This window comes from Scomber scombrus, chromosome 22 (genome assembly GCF_963691925.1).
Source record: "Scomber scombrus chromosome 22, fScoSco1.1, whole genome shotgun sequence".
Lineage (NCBI taxonomy): Eukaryota > Metazoa > Chordata > Actinopteri > Scombriformes > Scombridae > Scomber > Scomber scombrus.
The window spans coordinates 18,114,207-18,134,820 of NC_084991.1; the positions used below are offsets into that span (position 1 = coordinate 18,114,207).

The 20,614-nt window shown below is 39.6% G+C and overlaps 1 protein-coding gene across 3 annotated transcripts in view; it reads right to left on the minus strand.

The window, feature by feature from the left end:
* Nucleotides 1–4,237: 4,237 nt before the first annotated feature.
* Nucleotides 4,238–20,614, minus strand: part of iqsec3a (IQ motif and Sec7 domain ArfGEF 3a) — a 99,050-nt gene continuing 82,673 nt past the window's right edge. For all 3 annotated transcript variants that reach the window (XM_062443750.1, XM_062443748.1, XM_062443749.1), the window contains exons 8-15: nucleotides 19,672–19,838; nucleotides 17,370–17,509; nucleotides 12,849–12,974; nucleotides 11,466–11,565; nucleotides 10,892–11,050; nucleotides 8,468–8,560; nucleotides 7,999–8,042; nucleotides 4,238–4,884 (exon numbers count right to left, since the gene is read on the minus strand). In XM_062443750.1, coding sequence (XP_062299734.1) covers nucleotides 4,324–4,884; nucleotides 7,999–8,042; nucleotides 8,468–8,560; nucleotides 10,892–11,050; nucleotides 11,466–11,565; nucleotides 12,849–12,974; nucleotides 17,370–17,509; nucleotides 19,672–19,838 — 1,390 coding nt within the window. In that variant the 3' untranslated portion in view covers nucleotides 4,238–4,323. The remainder of the gene's footprint in view (nucleotides 4,885–7,998; nucleotides 8,043–8,467; nucleotides 8,561–10,891; nucleotides 11,051–11,465; nucleotides 11,566–12,848; nucleotides 12,975–17,369; nucleotides 17,510–19,671; nucleotides 19,839–20,614) is intronic.

The following is a 20,614-nucleotide window of genomic DNA, read 5'->3' on the forward strand; positions in this document are numbered from 1 at the left end:
ATGTCTGTATGTGTAAAAATGTGGGCCACTCTGTTATACTTGTTGTCTTCTCTTATTCAGACTGACATAAATAACACTAAAATAGAATATTTGTAATGAATGTGATGAAAGCTGTACAGTATATTTACCATAAATAGTGTCTTGTTTAACTCAGCTGTGATGCTTATCAGAAATATTAGTTTTTATGGCAACACATTTGATTAAAACATTAGAAAACTGTAAATAAAATGTTACTGTGTCACTATTTTATGTTTTTTAAATTAAATGTGTTGTTTTTTAAATAGTTGATGATGAGCAAGTCAGTTTGGGTAATACTGTATGTAAAATGAGATGTATGAGGGACTACTCCAGTTGTTTCATGTCATGTCATGTCATGTCGGAAAGAAAAAAAAAATTAAACTGCATCTGGTAAATCAACTCTCCGTCGTCATTTTGTGGCATCTACAGTAGTAGTATAGTGTTGAGGAAGTTATTGAGGTAAAATTGGAAATAGATAATGTTTACCTCAGTTACCTTTCTGTTCTTCAATTGTGCTTTTCTCTCTTGTATATATGTACGCCTTTTTGTGTTCTGGCAAAAAATCTGAGCTAAAATGTCCGGCATGTGGGTGTTGATTGACATTTGTGATTGACAGTTGGCTCACCTGCTGATCTCCTCAGCTGCGGGACTCGCATTGAGTTGGACTGTCTCAATATTTCAATAAGTTTAGTCTTACTTGATTACTGCCCAAGTGTGCACCGCTCGGGGTTTCCAGTAAGCCAACATCTGTATATACAGTCTATGGATTTAATGCATGAGGCCTGGAAAAGTCAATGGGTCTAAAACCCAGGTTGTAAAAAAAAAAAAGGATTTATCCATTAAACATGTCAAATGCTATAGACTTTGCATGCCTGTAGTTTTGCACAAATAGCTTTTAGTTTGAATATAAAAACGTTGTGGTGTGAATTAAAATGTTAACTGATATGAGACATTTAAAAAAATGTGTATTTTCACAGCAAGTCAAACTAAAGAATCAAGCGATTAAATCCAAAAACCAAAGCAAACTATTGTGGTGAATAGACTGAAATAATCTTTAATAGCATGTTGATATACTGCAAAGACAGGTAGAGAGGGAATCAAAGCCAACTGTGGGAGGTGATGGTTCATACTTGTTACACTCTGTTTCCACCTGTCTTCCCCTTAATATGTCCACTTTTTAAATATTTATTTTTACTTACTAGTATGAGCAAACACAGTGTTGAAGACTCAGACAAAATCAGCATGTCATTCATAAAGCATTGCACTGGTACGGCAGAGCCCTTTTTTCTTTGTGAAAAGTTTACCACTACTGAGCTTCCATATCATATGCTGCACTCCCAAAATGCTACATTGGTTTCCTATCAAACATAAAGCCACTCTTCTAAGTTCATGTTTTATTGCACACACAGCATGTCTATCCCCTAAAATGCTTCAACAAAACTGTGTAACCATAAACAATGGGCAGTGAAAGACAGGAAAACAAAAATGGCCACATTTTGGCAAATTAGAGGCCTCAAGTTTGCAGCTGTCCATTATATTGGCTGAAAATCCATTTTCTATTTGTTATTATATATACAATACCAGTCAAAAGTTTGGACATACTTTCTCATTCAAAGGAATGGGAAAGTGTGTCCAAACTTTTGACTGGCACTGTATATACATATTTGTATTTATATATATATGTATTTTTATTTTTTTTTTAAGTTTCATTACAGGCTGTCATCTTCATCTCCCACTCGTGTGCTCACAGCAAATTCAGTCATGCACAAAAAATACTTTGGGAATCAAAGAGGCCTCCAATACACAAACAGATGTCATGCATGTGAGGAAAAAAAATCACATATCTGAATGTTGATTTCAATAACTAAATGTGAAGAAACTTTAACAATCATATAATCATCATCCCTTATTATTAAATAGATAAGAGTAGAACTTTTGATGTTATATGCTTAAATTTATTTTGTAACCTTCAAATGTTTGTTTATAGCCACTGAAAAACATTAAAATAATCCTAATGGCTCTTCATTCAGTTTGAAAGCACTAATTCTTCTCATGGTGTTATGAAATAATAACAAAAGCAATTACCAGGATGAAAAGGAGAGAGGTTGGATTTGTTTATGGGAAAGTTTAGGATGCTACTGTTAGCAGGCCACGCACACACATACATAAACACACGCACACACAAATCATCTCTACTGGCCAGCACAACACTGTTTTTTCTGCGAATCTCTGTCTGTCCACTGGGTTAGAATCGTGAGTGGAGAAGGACAAAAAGATTAGATAGAGACCTCCCTGCAGTGGCTCTATGATTATAAATCAACAAATGAGATTAAGGGTCAGATAGGAGCAGAGTTAACTGTCCATCCATTCTGCAGTACCTGATGGGGCTTATGTTTAAAAGATGGACGCATTCGGGCTGGGGCATCCTGTGACCTATTTCAGAATGAAGGATGCATGACAGCGCAATAGCATTTTGAAGGGGCTAAAGGTAGCTTGCTTGTCCTTTCCGACATGACTCGGATGTGGTATTTACAATCTAGGGTGAAAGAGAAAGAGATCAGATAATGCATTCTTTTTGTCCCATTCTTATTTAAAGCAGGTTAGCCAACAGCACAAACAATACCATTAATGCCAGCATTTGCAATATAAGCTGTGTACGCCGCTGCGTGTTTTATGTAGTTTTTGCCTTTTTGAAAATGTCATAGTAAACGGTTAGAGAGGGAGGGGAGAAACTAAATCTGAAGAGTTGTACAGACATGAAGAGACAGTGTTTGGATGTTTTGTCTGACTGGTGGGTGGACTCAGTCCTGCATTTATCCACCGACGGAAAACACACAAAGGTTGAACGCTTCATCAAAGTTAACATAAAGAGATTTAACAGCAGTAGCGTAAAGCATCTTCATGGAAATGTATGATTTCCTGAAAAAGCAAAGAAGCATTTCATGAATAACACACGACTGTACATGTGAAAGCTGAACCTTTTGTAGGTTTAGAAAAGTCCAAGAACAGTTTCATCATGTGTACATTTGAAATAAAAAGCAGATCACCATCATCACATACATGTGGCAAGAATTCCTGGGAAGCATTAACAATATTTAAATATGAAGAATAACAAACAAGGACAAGACAAACAATCAACAGAACCATCCTGGGCTGGGGTTGACTTTTTGGTTAGGCAGGAATCCTTATGATTGGTTGCCTTTGTTTCCTGTCATCCTTCACTGTAGAATGATATATGGAGAGTGACAACTGACTAAGAGTGTTTTCTGATGATAGAGAGCCATGACACAAATGAGGAGCAGATTAACAAACACAGCTTATTGGAGGATGTCATTTCTTTTTCCAGGGAAGCAGAGAAGAAGAGAGAAGGTTCTCCATCACATAAATAAATCAGCAACGGCGCAAAAGGGGTTACAGGATTTTTATGAAATATCAGTTTTGTTATTCTTTTTTTTCTGCTCCTTGTGGGAGAAGCGTGAAGGACTATTTTCTCAAAGCAAAGGAGTTTTTTTTTTATTTTCTTGGAGCCCTAGCATTAAGTCAAGTGCAAAGAAGTCTGTTTTTAATGGAGGCTTATGTATTTTGGCACACATTTTTCAGATAAGTGTCAACTATGCACGCACGCACGTGCACATACAGCACAGTAGGCATGAGGTTTGGGATGATGAAAGCTGAACAGGAGCTGAACAGGAGCTGAACAGGAGCTGAACAGGAGCTGAACAGGAGCTGTCCTTGGAGCGTGTCCACCAAATTGCCAGGAAAATCCAAAAAGTTTAAGGGATTCACTTATTTCTGTTGTTGTTTGGTGAATACTGGAACTACAAGGAATCCATCCAGAAACTGAATATCTGTGAGTTTTCTCTAGCAAGAGTTAAAACTGACAAAAAGTTATAGAAATTTGTTAAAACTACATAATATTTCAAAATACATGTGGAGTCAAGTAAAACTTTATATATGCACTTATTTCTCTGTATTTCTTTTAAAACCTCCATTTTTCTTTTATTCATTTTTTCTTAAATATATGCATATAAGTGAGATTTTTTTTTTCTATTATAGCTCTTTCATTTGTATGTATATATGTACATTATGTACTTTTAAATAGGAAGAGAAGGGGTAGGGTTGTGTTTGTGTTTGTGTGTGTGTGTGTGTGTGTGTGTGTGTGTGTGTGTGTGTGTGTGTGTGTGTGTGTATGTGTGTGTGTGTGTGTGTGTGTGTGTGTGTGTGTGTGTGTGTGTGTGTGTGTGTGTGTGTGTGTGTGTGTGTGTGTGTGTATCTGTAAGGGAAAGAATACTAATTAAGCTTTATTTACACCATGCTCCGAGAGCCACTTGGGGTCCGATGTAGACTGAGGCGGGGATCCGGGGGTATATACTGGTGCGGGTGGTTGTAAGGCGGAGGTGGGGGAGGCAGCGGGGGCTGGTGGCCGTCGTTGCCATGGGAGCTGTCCGGTGAGCGGACCGGGGTGGACATGGCCGACTGGCTGAGCTGGTGGTGGCTGTGGTGGTGATGCTGGTAGTGGTGGTGTGTGGGCGTTTGGCTGAGGAAGGCCTCCATGTGACCGTGGCCGCTGTTGTCGAGCATGATGACCTTTACGATCTGCTGACACTGGATGAGTGTCTCGGGCCGCAGATCAGCCATGCTGACAGCGGGCTGGTGGTGCTGCTGGAGGTGGAGGTGGTGGGCGGGGGTGCTCGCCGCTGACTGCAGCTGTGGGTGCTGAGGTGGAGGTGCTGGCCCTTGGGTTAGCCCCTGGGGCCCCTGCTGGAAAAGCAGCTCCCCCTGGTGGTTAAGAAGGGCCACGCTCTCGGGACTCCGAGCCATGCTGCTGCTGAGCTGGTACGTCTGAAGCCTGTTGTGAATTGACACCTAGTTTAGAAAACAGCCAAGAGAACAGCATCAAATGTTATAAAACTGGTTCCTCCTCTACAATCCGTCAAGCCCTCTTTTTTTTGGGGGGGGGGTGGTGAACGCACAGCACACACACACGGGGCATGCGTGGGGGCTTAGGTGTTGGGGGTCGGTGGAGGTGTTAAATCATTGTGACTACTGTACACTCCCCTCCCTCCACCCCTGCAGGTTCTGGGAACAGTGTTGACTGGATGCTGGGAACACCAGTGCGTGACTGGGGTCAGGAGGGGAACAGTGGTGGGGAATGGGGATAAGAGTTTTGGTGTGGCGCTACAGAAGGGGCCCGGTGGTTCCAAAGGGGACACTGAGGGCCCCTGTGTCTCCCTTCCAAACCACTGTGTGGCACTATGGTGACAGCGAACACGAGGAGACTTGGGGATCGGGGTAATCAGAACATAGACGGAGGTCATACGGATAATAGGGAGAGGTGGAAGAAGAGGAGAGGAGGTGAGCAGACTGACAACCACAGACGTCCACAGGCAACACTCATCAGAATGCAAACCTCCATATGTCACATTTGTTTTAGCTGTTTCTCTCTTTCTATAGTGACAGTTTCTTTCCCTTTTTCTCAGCTATCTGAGTTACTTTATTATAGCTTTTTAAACATTTCTTTCAATATAGCTAGGAAAGAATTTTCCAAAATGCCTTACACTGTTTCTCAAACTCAGAAAGCAACTGCCAAAAAAAAACAACATTACAATTTCATAGAATGAAAACACACTGAGATGTGTTGTGGACAAAAGTAAAGTGAAATTGTAAGAAATATTCTACCACAGCACATGTCAGGCATACTATTTTCACATGTATTTCAAGTAAATAGAGTTAATGTAATTATTTGTGAAGGTTAAGATGATGGTGATTAGAAACTAGAAACTAGAAAAATGCAAACATGATTTGGACTTGATAGTCAGCTAATTCTGCTTTTCTCCGTGAGCGCTCTTTGACTGTCTGCTTGCCTTTCCTGAAGTGGATCATTTTGTTTTTTGTATTTAATTTTCAAACTTTTAATTCAAAAATGTGCTTCTTAGTGTCATTTACTTACAAAATTCCTCTGAGCAACAGTTCACCGTTGGATTCAGACATCCCTATATTTATGCTTATAGTATAAGCTCGTTTCTCCGACTGACCCTCCTGGTTTCCAAGATAAATGTGTTTGGACAGCTAACAGCTCCCCACCAGCAACTGACATTTACTGTAGGCTGGTGGAGGTAGCTTGGACAGCCATGAAGACTGACCTGAGGTGCAAACATTGATGGAAAAAAAAATATGGGAGAAGGAAAACCCTCAAGTTATGTCCATGTAAGTGGAGTATAAAAAATCAGCTTCTGGATAAGAACTGATTAAAGCTATACTGCAGGTGAAAATACACCATTTTTATCCTTTTTTTTTAATGTACTAGTTTAATAACTAATAACTACTGTATTTTGTGTTGTTTGGTCTTTTTATATAAAGTAGTACACCTGAAAAAATCTTATTGTACAGTTTAAGAAGGATATGGTTGCTATTTTAAATTAAAGTTGATTATAGCTCTCCATTATCAGAGCCTACAGGTTGCTAAGAGAGGGAGCCCCCATATGCACAAAGTGAGCAGATATCCTATTGCACAATAAAAACATTGTACTTTCATGTCTTTAAATGTCTCTTGTGCAACAATGAATGAATGTTTGCCTCGCTGTACTAACTGTAATTCAAGCATTCATGGCTACGGAAATGAAGAGTGTAAAGCCTTTCACTCTGAAGTAGGGCTGGGCGATATGGACAAAATCAAATATCACGATATTTTAGATCAAATACCTCGATATCGATATCGCAACAATATTGTAGAGATGACTGTCAACGCTTTCACAAAATATTTACATGAATTTTTTGATAAATAATCATCAGTAATGTGGATATAATGACAAAGTGGGTAAAAGGTAAATAACAGAACAGCTAGAACAGTCTGGTAAGTTCAGAAAAGTATATATTTAACTGTAATGCAGCCTTTAAAACCAGGAAAAGACAACTCTGATGATATATCTAGCGATATATAACGATATCTAGTCTCATATCATGATATCGATATAATATCAATATATTGCCCAGCTCTACTCTGAAGTAATACATAATTACTTCAGGTCTAACCGGCACCTGCATACTTTAAAGCTGCACTGAGCAGAGACATAGAGCCCGACATAATAACAGTGAGTTGTATTGAAGTAAACAGCCACTGAATGTCAAATTGACCCGGTGCATTTGGCTTTTCACTCAAACCTTCAACTCTGGGGGCACACTGCCACAGAAAGGACTAGGAAAGGTTATCTGAGTCCTCTAGGATGGTAATTGCAAAGCCCCTTGGGTAATGTAGTTCAGCTTGCTCTCTTGCTTGCACGAAATGTTGGCACAAGGAGTTTACCCCTGGAGGTCTGGTAAGGGGTGGGGAGGTGACGACTCCGGGTCAAATGAGCGTTAAATGTATCTGCCTGCATATTACTGTGTTAATTAAGGTCTCAGTGCTGAAATGCGGGTACACACACACACACACACACACACACACACACACACACACACACACACACACACACACACACACATAGTATATGAATTCCACACGTCCTCAGATTTGCACTAATTTGAGCAATGTCTGCTTTTTTTTCTTTTTCTTGAAAGGCCCTAAAGGAGTCACAATTGCTGCCGGAGCTTCTGAAACTAATTACAACCTATTCCTTTTTAGGCTCACAGATAATATTTAAGCCTCTGAGTCTGATGCATTTTTCAGTGAGCAGAACCTGTTCTGACTCCTTTGATTTTATTCATTTCTTTCCCCAAATCACCATCTTTAATTTTTGTATCACAAAGGAATCCTTCAATCTAATATTTTGTTTGGTTCTGGACGGTTACCTCACATGGCCGCAAAACTTTACCCAGCAGCACTCATTCTCTCGTGCACTCTCACCCACTCTTGCTTGACGCCTCTGGCCTCAAAGATATGACTGCTTCCAGGTTTTCATCCTATATCATCCTACCTTGATAATGACTTACTGTGCTAACTTACCTTTTGTTTGGGACATGGCCCTATCACTAACCACTTACCTCCACTGCATTGTGTCCACTTCTGTCATCTACCTCCTGGTTTCCTGAAGGAAGGGAAAATAGAGGAAAAAGGGAAAAAAAGTGGCAGCAAAATATGTGTTACATAGTTATTTCCTCTTTTATGACATCTTTACATGTTTTTAAGAACAAGAAATGAACTGGTAATGTATATCATTCAAAGTATTTCAAGTTGAAAAGACATTGGGATTTGTTTTAAAAGGTCTTAACTGAATTTGGTGTGAAAGTGATTAGTGTGGAAGTTCAGAAGTATATTTAATGTATCACTACATTTTAAATAATAATACACATTTATTTACTTTTCATGCTTTAATGCTAGAGGTACCATCTTTTCCAGTTGATCAATTCATAAAACAGCAGTGGGCGAACTTTGCTTCAGCAGCAGGTAGAGTAATGCAATTAGTGACGAGGACTCTTCAATGGGTTTTAAAATTAAAAAGCGCACACGCACCTGATGGGGAGCCCTGTTTGCCACGCAGCTCTAGCTGTGTGCCGTTGTTCTTTACCGAGTGTGTCTTTGCTCCTTGCTGCTTTTCCAGCTCCCCTGCAGAGAACAGAGGACAGAAAAGATCATCATCATAATCACCGTGACAGAGAGCAAAGGAGGGAGACAGATTGGTAGATGGAAATGGATAAGAGTGGCAGCATTAACTGGCTTCATTCTACTCTTTTGAAGGCATTCATGTGTGTGTGTGTGTGTGTGTGTGTGTGTGTGTGTGTGTGTGTGTGTGTGTGTGTGTATATACACACTCACACGCACACACACACGCTCTTGTTCCTTTCCCTCCCACTCACTCAAAACACGACCCTCCGTCTCTCTAATTAAACTTCACACTTGATGGTAATTGCATGTCATTTCCAATTGTGATGACTAAATGTTGTTTTGTCGTCAACACCGAGCTGCATTCTAATTCTGGTGCTGAAGTGCAAAATTGCAAGGTGAGACTTTAACAGTGCAGTACACCATGTCCTCTACCTCAGTCTAGTAATACTAACAGCAACTAAATGTAATACTAACATTTTACAGGTCCCAATAGTTCACAATAATTTAAAAAAAATCTTCCTGGGGAAAAAAAGAAATGTTTTGGTACAGTGAAAATAGAGACAGTGTTAAATTGGTACATTTCCTGTGAACTGCTAGTGTAACCTAGAGTACAGTGAATTTTAGTCAGTGCACAGAAGATGAGCTGAGAAAGCCAAGATATGAAATTTCTGTAAAGACAAGCATATGATTTATCATATATGAAGAATACAGTTTACAGTAACAGAATATATAATTTGCTTGGACTTAATTGGAACAGTATTTCTTTAATGAATATATATGGAAATTGATCAAAGTTACAGTTTGGCAAGCGGTATTTATTTATTTTTAAGTGCTGTCTAGTATCTTGTTTGTTTATTTGCACAGTATCAACATAGAAAAAACTATGAAAAGTGAGGTGAAAATTCACACAATCACAAGAGATGAGCAGGCAGATTCAAAAAAGCCAGAAGGCTTATCATGTGGCTCCCCTAGAAGGGTGTCAAATTTCATCATCACATCAACATCACACTGTATTTCATGAGCAAAATATCTACAATAAACATCAGCGCGCTTGTCTGTACAAACCAAACTCTACACATTTGTAAACAAGAATCTACAAATATACTAAGTACAGGCTGGAGAGAAGGAAACAGAAACACTGTCTGTGAAATGCTAGATTCTTCTCATGGTTAAAAGTGAGTGTGTGACTGAACTGAATTGATCAACGCCATTATGAATTTTCCTCTCTGTAAACCGCCAAAACTGTAATATCCTGCTTTCTATCTCAAAGAAGGGAAGCCCAAACATATGTGAGTCAGCCACAGGCATATTTACCAATGTGCAAAAAATAGGAAGCCCTTAGAGGCAAAAAGATGCACCTGCAAGCACTCTTGCTTGTTGCTCAGCTTTCCAAATTCCTCAAATGTTCACATATTTTGTCCTGAGAAAAAGAGTGTGCTGTCTTTGTATGTTTATATGTTGATTTTTAACAAATATGTCCCAACATGAATTCTTACTTGTATGTGTGTGTATTGGTTTGTGTGCATCTTTGTGCAGAGTGACTGTTTATCCTTTTCCTGGCTTCGGAGAGACAAATAGCTTCCTTCAGTCAACCCCTGCCTGTCTCCATATGTTGTTGCCTGCTCTCCCCAGGCTGCTGGCCTTCCTTCTCTGTGAAGGGTAATGCAGACGCGTCAAATCCCAATAGGGGTGCTCTCTTTCGATGCCCACTGGCAGGAGTCAGGCCTTAATACTCCAGTTTTCCATGTGTGTCTATGTATGTGCGTGTGTAAGTTACAATATCCTTCCTGTCTGGAGAATTTCATATACACACAAACCCAAAACACCTCTGATGCCTGACCACTTTCAGGAACATTGGCCTCTTTTTCATCTCCAATTTATTGCCCTCCTGCAGTCTGTTTGAGCTGCAGTGCACCGAGGCAAACAAACCAAAACAGCAAAAGTCAGTCTGCACCTACATGAATGGGATGTCGAAGTTGAAAAATAACACAAAACAAAGGAGTCAGAAGTCAATCCTATCTGAGGACCCACTGATTCTCGCAGTATGTCATCATCACCCAATGTAGTCTCCCACTTGCCAAGATGTGAGGTTATCAATTTGGTCAGAAATGTAACAAGATGTTGACAATTCTTTTGTCGCATTTCCACAAGATGAATACACAAACATTTGCTAGCCTCCATCCTTTGTATATTTCAAAAAATCTTTACCTAACTACAGAAAGGTACATCGTACAACAAGACAAGGGCAAAGATGGATATAACAAATAACGTGTTGTGAAGAGTTTTTCACTGCTTTGTAAGGACACTCTGTTAAAATATAAAGAAACTTACACTCAATGCGTATCTGCTCCATCTCCGACACCTCAGCGATAGATTCCTTCAGATCTTCTAAAAACTTGAGCAGCTCTTCAGCACTTTGGGCACAGAAGTTAAGTACCTGCTTCTTCTCTGAGCCAAAAGGTGAGAGGATGGTGATGCCATGGGGGTAGTCTGAAGGGTACAGAGAACATTGATTGAGATAAAACGGCTTGCTACTATGTTACTGAGTGTATTCCTAGATTTCAAAATGCCTACACATTTAGATTTGCACAATGGGAACTCTTTTTGTTTTCCTTTGCAGAGATATTTGCAAAAACAACTCAACAGGACATTCAAATGTCAGTTTTCAAAACACTATATTGGACAAACCACATCCAGAATTTCTACCATCATCTAATTAAAGCAAAAGTAAACAACAATAACAAGTGTCATATTAACCTGTTTCAAACAAAGCTATAACTTCTACACCAGACTTAAATTGGGTCGTCCCTTTAGTTTCCTAACAGCTCAAAGCATAGTGAGTTACATTAGGTATTTCATCTAACTACATTTTTCAGCTCTCAGCAGTGAAGACACTATGACTTACATTCATTTTCAAACAGGTGGAACTGCATGCCAAGAAGGCCCATGGCTTTGCAGAAAGTGTAGGCTGCTGAGCTCTTCTTCTTTGGACATAGCTTCAATATCTGCAGAAATAGCATTTGTGAAATTATGAAAGAAAACAATAAGAAATCAGAGTTTTTAAAAACTGGCCATGAAATTTAGTTCAATGCTTTGAATACTCCTGAAGCATTTCTCACTGAGCTGTCCTTATCACAGAGCAACCTTAAAGAAAACTGGGGAAGAAGAAACAATTTGATCATTTAAAATACCTTCAAGGAGCAAATTGAATCAATACTGATGTACGCTACAACCTTCGAAATTGTGTGCTAGTGTTCTAATCTGTATGAAAAATACCGTGGCAAGCTTATATCAGGATATATTAGAGAAGTTACTGAGGTTTTTCATTGAGTGACCTTCCAGATAGAGAAAGATGAGGCGAATCTGTTTTGCAGCGCTACTGTCGGGTATAATTTACCAGTCAAGGTGTATTAAACCAATACATCACATTGGCACTTTAAGCACCTCTTGACATGTTCAAGCTGCTAGAACAGGGCCAAATTCAAAGAAAAGTCCCTATCACTTTCATTTTATAGTAAAATGTTTCAAAGACAATTCCTGCCCCGCTTTCAAAGCCGTCAGATGAAACATATCGCTGTAATATATTGCACTGCTAACTTTTAGTGCCAAATGAACAGAATTCCACTGTGATGTGGGAAGATAACTTTTCTCCCCTTACTTCAAAATCGGCCTTTAACCTCCTTTCCTGAGGCCCCAAATTACTTTCTTGCTTTAGCTGAAAAAGGAAGGGGAAAATAGCCAGGCTACTTTTTTTCCCCCCTTGCAGTATTTTACTGGTGTGAGATCAACATTTGACACAATTATGAGTAGCTAAAGACTTTGGATAGATAACCCTTATATGTCTCCTAATGAGCACATTAATTATGCCCAGCATAAAACCTTTGATAATTCCCCAATCTATGTGACTTTGGTCCAAATGAACAACTTATCTGTACTCCGGCCCAAATGAAACGCAGCTTTGTTACTGGCCCTTGAAGCTGCTCTGCAGGGGACAAATCCTTGCTTATGAGAGCAGTGCAAGGCTGCCTTTGCTACTATCTATTATTAAAAGAAATGGCTGGAGAGGTCTGAGATATGAAACAACATAAAAGAAGAGAGGGAGCCTTGAGAAATGGCTCATAGTTGAAGTAGGTGATGATGCATTGCAGCTGTCACAACAAAATAAGCAGCTTTAAAACTTGACTGTGTGCAGTAAAAACGGCCGTTTAACTGGGTGGTTTGGAAGAAACAGTAAATGTGGAAAAAGCATCAACTTAATGGAGGAATAAAGCTTTTTTGGTATACTTACCACAATGAGATCATTAAAGAGGAAGACTTCTCTCTGGTGTGCAGCCTGTTTTTGGGCCTTGTTGACATCTGTCACCTCAAAAAGACGACTACAGCACACCAGTCTTCTGTGAGGGACGGAGAGAACCTGTAGAGGAAGAGCAACATTTGATTCAACTCTTAGCTTTAAAATGAATACCAGACAAAGAGGTTGAGAATGTGTTAATTTTTGATCAACAAGTGTCTGAAATAGGGGGAGAAAGTTCAGACTTCAACATAAAAATACTTTTGGCTGGAGTCCTACGTATCATTCACTGGGTTCAAAATCCATTTAATACTGTATGCTGTGACAAATTGGTTACATCAACACTGACCCTAGAGAAATAAACATCGAAGGCAACCAATATGACTGTTATTTCAAGGTTATCATGAGGATAAATACATAGCTGTACTTAAATTTAGGGTGTCTCTTTTATATGTCATAGGGAATAAAATGCACTTCCACAACTCTGTATCAATTAGATTAGACGTTTTTGAAGACAGATTCCTACCATCAGTAGAGTGTAAGCAGTGTGTAATTTGTTTGGGTGCACGTAGATGTCATTTTAAGAAAGTTTGATGAGATAATTGAACTCTTTGAGGACAAATGCTCACTCAAAGCAGAGTATTTTTGTCTTAAAACATGTCTGAGGGGGTAATTTAATTCTCCCAGTCAACACTGTCTATTGACTGTTGACTACATTCAGTGGTACATTAAGCATGCATAAAATTTCATAACGATGGTTGAATATGGGAGCTGTACCCGGGCCAGATGGGAACGCTGTAAAACTCATTTGAATAGATAGAAAGTGGGGCATGTATTTCAGTTTCCCTATCTTGTTGGGTCTCATCTTCCACCATACTGCAGTACTGTGCTTTGAGCTATTCCTCTTCAGTACCAGTGTTTGTTAGTGTGTTATCCTTCTATAGAGTCCATATTTCATTTATATGCGTTTCTCATATTTGTTTATATTAAAGTTGGAAGGAAGGTGTTGTTGCTGTTTTTAATTATTAGATTTTTGATTAGTGACCTGTGTGGCTCCTATCATAACACTACACTTAGAGGTCATGTAAAGGTTTAAAAAAACAAAAACTGCTGCAGTCCCTATAGGCCTGGCTTCTCCTCATGGACTTAAGTGCTTTCCACCGTTTAAGCAGATTACACTGCAAAAACGGCTCATGCCTTCGGAGGGTGATCTAATCATGTTCTCGCCCCCTCACGCTCTTGTCTCCCCGACTTGTCTCGTCTCGGCTTTTTGTGCTCGATCACTGCAGAAATCCAAACGGCAGCTGACCGACTGTCAGTAGACGTGGAGCCCCTCCGTGATAAAACACAAATATACACGGCCAGTGTTCAGTTTTCTCTCCGTGCATTTCCAATTTTTCAATTCCCTCTGCTTCCTGTGCGCGATTTACAACGCAATGAGTACACACATAGCCTCTGCCTCTTTTCCTCTTGCTCTCTCATCTCTCATCACTGCAGGGCACACAGACTCCCACCCAGCTCGACACAGCCAGCCTGCTTTCTCATTACACTAATGTCAGAAACATGTAAAGACATCATTAGCATGAAATACTTCTTGCTCATTCCAAAAACCCAGTCTTTCCCTGACAGGATTATTGAGAAATAATGTGGCAGGAGATTTAATAAATTACTTGTATGCCTGAAGAAAAACTGATTCTATAAATGTTATCCATATAAAATATTTAGGGAAATTTGAACAATGTTAGACGAGGGAAACATAGCTAATTCATCACATTCAAGTAGGGATGTTATATTGCTTTAATCAAGTCATCAAATATTTACACCAACCCAACTCCCATTATGGAAAAACCCATTATAGGAAAATCATTCTCATGTGGACTATTCTTTCTTAGCATAATAGATATTAAAAAAAACAGGTTTAGATCCAGAATACAGGCACTCGGACACCTGATATGATAGTATAAGGAAGAAACTTTATCTTAGTCTCTCTCTTTTTATGGCAGACAACTCCCATGGGCAAGAAGAGTCACTTCCTGTCAACAATCCATCATTGTTTTGGTTATGACAACACTCCCTCTGTCATCCTATGGCTACTCATCCATCACTCAGAGACACTTAAAGGCACAGGCCAAAAAAAGGAGAAAAACAAAAAATATGATGTTTCAATGTCATTCTGAAAGTTAACAGGATATAACTGAGATTATATCAGAAAGTAATTAAAAAGTAGATTGTATTGTAAAATGCATCCAAATGCTTGGTTGCACAAGTTGATCTCAAACCATTATTGATGTTAATCTTACTTTTTACTTTTTATTTTGATCTGCATTTACCTATGTGAGATTTAATGTGATGCAACATGCTTTATGGTATTGAATATCCTAGACTCTAGAAATTGGCTTGCTAAGCCTTGGTGCAATGATAAGATTCAAGTTGAATTCCCTGAACTGTTGAAGCATTTAAAAAAAGCCTGGCAGTGTTATGAGTGGGTGCACACAGTGCATTCCCTCATGAATCAGTGTAATCAGTCAATTATAAAGCTAAATACTTTTGCCTCTGTGTACATCTCAGAATTGCAAAATCTAAAACACATAAAAGTTTACACGGAAATATTCGTACAGAGAGTTTAAAAAGACAAGTTAGTTTGTGGCCAATTTTAATGTCTGAAATTTGAACTGAAGCGATTCCAGTTCATCCACTTACATAATGTCACTCCTGAGCACTAACCAAGCCTTTTTAGCCTTAAATAGTTAAAAAAGGAGTAACGATAGCAGTGGTTAATGACGTATCTAGCTGGAGTAATGACCTGAGGTAATGATCGTGCTGCTGATGATACATTTAATGAGTAATAAATGTGCTCCGCTAGCACTACTGAGGCTAGGTGATAGTGATAAGGCCTTAAATAATGAGTTAGTGACTTGACATGGAGTTTGCAGTTTGTGTGTGTGCGTGTGTGCAGGGTCGGCCCGGGAGGGAGACATATCTCTCTTACTCTTGTTTTAGTATAATGAGCTGCTCAAGCAGCCTGGTGACTGGCCCACAGAGATGGCCACTCTAACTGTATAGGACTGTTAATTCAAGGATCGTAAGGAACATAAATACAAAGCTGTGCTTAAATTTAGGGTGTCTGTTTTATATGTCTTAGTGAATAAAATGCACTTCCACTTCCATGTTTTTGAAGTCAGATACTTACAGTATAGGCTATTGCATTTCAGTTTAAGCTGTGTATCGTGTGTTTGGGTGCATTGGATGCACGTTTGATCTTTTTAAGAACATAAATTCATACTCAAAGCAGTGTATTATTTTTTTATCTTAAAGCACGTCTGTGGGGTTCTTTAGGTCTTCTAGTGAACACTGTCTATTGATTGTTGACTACATTCACTGATACACCAAGCATGGATGAAATGTCATAATGATGGTTAAATATGGGAGCTGTACCCGCGCCAGATGGGGAGGCTGTAAAACTCATTTGAATAGATAGAAAATGGATGCCCCATTTTCTTTCTGTTTCTGCTTCTACCACACTGCAGTACTCTGCTTTCACTGTTCCTCTTTAGTATCCGTTTTTATTGTGGATGTTATCCTTCTATAGTGTCCTTGTAGATTTCATTTATATGGGTTCCTCATAAAAGTGTTTATTTTACAGTTGGGGGAAGGGATTTCTCCTGGTGCTCCCGATGGCCAGTCTAATGTGTGTGTGTGTGTGTGTGTGTGTGTGTGTGTGTGTGTGTGTGTGTGTGTGTGTGTGTGTTTGTGTGTGTGTGTGTGTAATCACATCTGTATGTTTGTAGGTGATAAATCCTGCCCATTTATTCCTCTAGTCAACCTATAAAGCTCAGACTACAGTACATGTGATTATTGTTAACATAAAAAAAAACAACATAGCATAGTACAGGAACTTTTTTTCTCAATATTTCATTCACAAACAACTGGGGAAGTGTCTACAGTGTCTGACAAGGGAAACAGTAACTTTATGCATAAAGTGAGAACTGTTGATTTTGTCCTTCATCCCTGATATTATAAATGTATTAGAATGGTCTCCTCTAATGATCAGTGTGATTATTATTAGAGACTAACAATTTGAATCAGAATTTCTATATGTATCACTTGAAACTGGTTGCCCACAGCAACAAACCCACGGTATTCTTACCCACGTCTTCCCTCAGTTATACAGAGCACTGTAGCAGCTTCTAGCTAATTGTTTTACAGCCAATAACTTTAAAGTTTAGGTTCTCTCTCTCTTATATCATCAGCATTGTTTCCTGACACAGCAGGCAGCTGTTTTAGACTAAATAGCAATTAAAACCCACTATACACTGCCTGCACAACACCAAACGACAAATAGCTAAAGTTATAGCAACGACCCAATGAATGGAATAGGAGTATTTAGCAGCTTAAGAGCCAGATGGAGACCTGGGGAATTATTACAGCATTGATGGTTGTAGTTAAAGGCTAAAGACTGCATCATGTCAGTGAAGGTGCCTCACAAATATTTAAGTATAACAATGTGTGTGTCCTCACCGTTTTCATGCCTACAATGGACTGCTCAACCTTAGAGACGTAGGTGACGTGGTCTTCATTGGAGCGCAACTCCCTCTGTTGTATTCTTTCATAGATTCCCACCACCATGTCTCTGGGGATATCCGCTCCGTCATCCACACCTAAGACAAGAACAGGCTGTTCAGATGGATGAATCCATGTAGATAAACACGCAACATTACCAGGCAGTCTTGTTAATCTTAATGAATACAGAGTGACTACTGTTCAAACAGTGGAGCGATAGCAGCTTAAATACAGCAGAGAGTGTGTCACTGCTGCAACAACAGACCATAGATTGTATGCAAAAGACACACACAAACATGCATATACAAAGAAATGCATCATACTTAGTGTGCTTGCACACACATTTGTTTTGCGTCTTTATTTGATATGCAAAGAATAGAAGAAACTAAATATTTAGCACCAGAAGAAAACTCTTCCTTTCAGTCTCCTCGTCTGTCCTTCTTTGACTTTCTGTCTTTCACTGTTTCCATTAAGTAATGACAGAAGTCGATGTAAAAGGAGGTTAATTGGCAAGTGAAAGGTTAACATCCTGCCTCGCTCCAACATTTTCTGTCCAGAACACAGGGCAGTTCAAGGCCGTGGCATTTCGATGCAGGTAGAGCTGCATGTCATTAGGCTGAAAGGTTGCCCTCAAGATGCACCCCATTATATCAGCACAGCTGTACCGTGCTGTGTGCTACATTGAGTTTCCGATGGGGCAGGATGTGTTTGGAGAAAATGAAGCCACCACAAGTGATGACAGTGACACTGAGGCACCCTGGGACACCGCTGAGACATCGCTGCACATAATGAAGTCAGGGGGAGAGCATGAAATGACCGGGGGGAAATGTGTGTAAAGTCAGATTAATAAGTTGCTTTTTTTGCTGAATGCCTTTTTTTCTCTATTTTTCTGCCAGTCCTGCCATTTTTTTACTCTTGTAACAACACCGCTTTCTTTCTTTCTTTTTTTTACCCATGTCTCCCCTGTAGATTGGGCCATGCATCATCTCTTTCTGTCCCCTTTTGTTTTCATCATCTGTGCGCGTAAAGATGACTTGTCACAAAACCTATTGATGAACAGCAGCCTACTACGAGGATTTAAGTAATGTTCCCGAGATCATCCTATTTAAAAACAATCCAACAAATAAAGGATCCGGTAACAATTTAAATTTTTCAGTAAGCTGGAAGCCTGGATTAATTTATGATGGAGGCTGATTTATATTGCATTGGCCCATTGTGGAATAGCTTTAACAGTCTCTAATTGAGATAATTTATCTTCTATGGTTCTTCATTACTATTGGTTTCTGGTGCATTCCACCTCAGCCAATTAGTTGAGTGAACTATTCTTCTGTCAGGACATGACAGAGTTGTGAGTGAGGGGGAAAAGGAAAGAGAATATAAACAAGGACCGACAGTTGAATAAACGGGCAGCATAATATTCTGAGACAAAACAAGATGAGAAAATGGCTGAGAAAACATAGTAAACCAGGCACAAGATGAATAAAGAGACCAAGACAGAGTGGCATATTTTAATTTGCATAAGATGCCAAAATTGATTTTCCAACTTAATTTAATTGCGGGGAACAGTCTGGATGAATCTATTAAAGTTGTTCTGCATCGACCTCAGTGTTCCCTGATTGATTGTGCAGAGGGAGAGTAAAACTACGACGCTCCTGTCTCCCTCAGCGCTCAGCGAATAAGCATCTGTCTGCGTATGAGAGACAAGAATTACAGGTGCTTTCTGCTGTTGTCACGCTGAGCCGTGAATGCGTAATGCATGTCGAGCAGGAATAGATTTGTAACCTTATTCTTATCACCTAAATGTATGCAGGGGAGGTTTGATTGAATACATATCAGACACTGTCTTCACAACACTGAATCATCTGGGGAGACTGCTGCGTTGATCAAAACCCAACCAGGAGATATTTAGGCAGGACTGAAAGGACCAGTGTATAAGATCTAGTGAAGCTGGAATTGGCAGAATTGGAATATAATTAACAAGTATGTTTTAATTAGTGTATAATCACCTGTTTCTACAGCAGCCCAGAACAGACAAACACTGGCTCTAGAGAAGTCTTTTCACATACTGCATATGTGATCTTGGCATTCTTAACCCCACAACCAATTGAGCAATCCAGTCAGCTCATACTCCCTAAGTAACACTCTGACCTTTCACAGGTGGCACATATGGATCTGAGAATTTACTTACTTGAGCTGATTATGTTGACTAATTACCCTAATATGCCCGTACCCCCACAAGCAAACATGCTGTGTTTCTCACCTCGTAGATTGCGTATGAAGTCCTCCAACAACATCTTGCGGTCAGGCTTGATGTTAGGACTGTACATGTCCGTGTTGAGCAGAATGATGGCGAAGGCCAGGATGAAGATGGTGTCTGGGTTGTGAAACTGCTGCACCACGTCGGGGTTACACATGCAGTAGCGCTGGCTGGGGGGTATAAAGGAGGGAGGGAAAGGAAGGAAAAAAATCAGAGAGGAAACAATTGGTAGGAGGAAGAGACATCAGTAAAAATGTATTTCAGAAGGGAGCGGTGTATGAGGAAAAAGAATAAAAGCAAAGGAAAGGAGATGGATGAATGAGAATAGTAATAGATGTGGGTCATGGCAGAGGACACAGAGACAGAGGGAGGGATGTTATAACATCAAGAAAAAGATGAATTAGAAAAATGTAACAGACAAAGAGGGATAGATAGGAGGGATAACAGATGGAAGAAAAGACACAGAAAATGTGTCATCCTCAGAGAGTAAAAGGCATCCTTCAACCCACAGCATGCTTGTAAAAGTCATGATACAAACTGTGCACGAGTGTCGCACCGACATAAGAGTTATGGCTTTAATTTTGCTTGCGGCTTCATCTGAAGTTGTTAGCTGTCCTTCAGCAATAACGAACCTCACAGCAGGTGCTCTGCTGCTGAAACTGCATCTCTCACTGTGTAAACACATTCATCCCACTGGATTGGATGATAACATGGATTAGCAATACATAGAAAACAAAGGGTATTTGGGTATCTTTTGTGTCACTCCATGATTCTTTACCAAATAAATTCAAAAATTCCATCCTCGTTTTGTTTATTTAAAGACACATCCCTAGTAATGGAAAAAGTCCACTGAGCCCTTAGCTATGGTTAAACATTCTCAAACATTCATGTGCTTGGTTGCTGGATTGATGCTGATTCTTATTGCGCCAGAGGGAAGAAATATGAA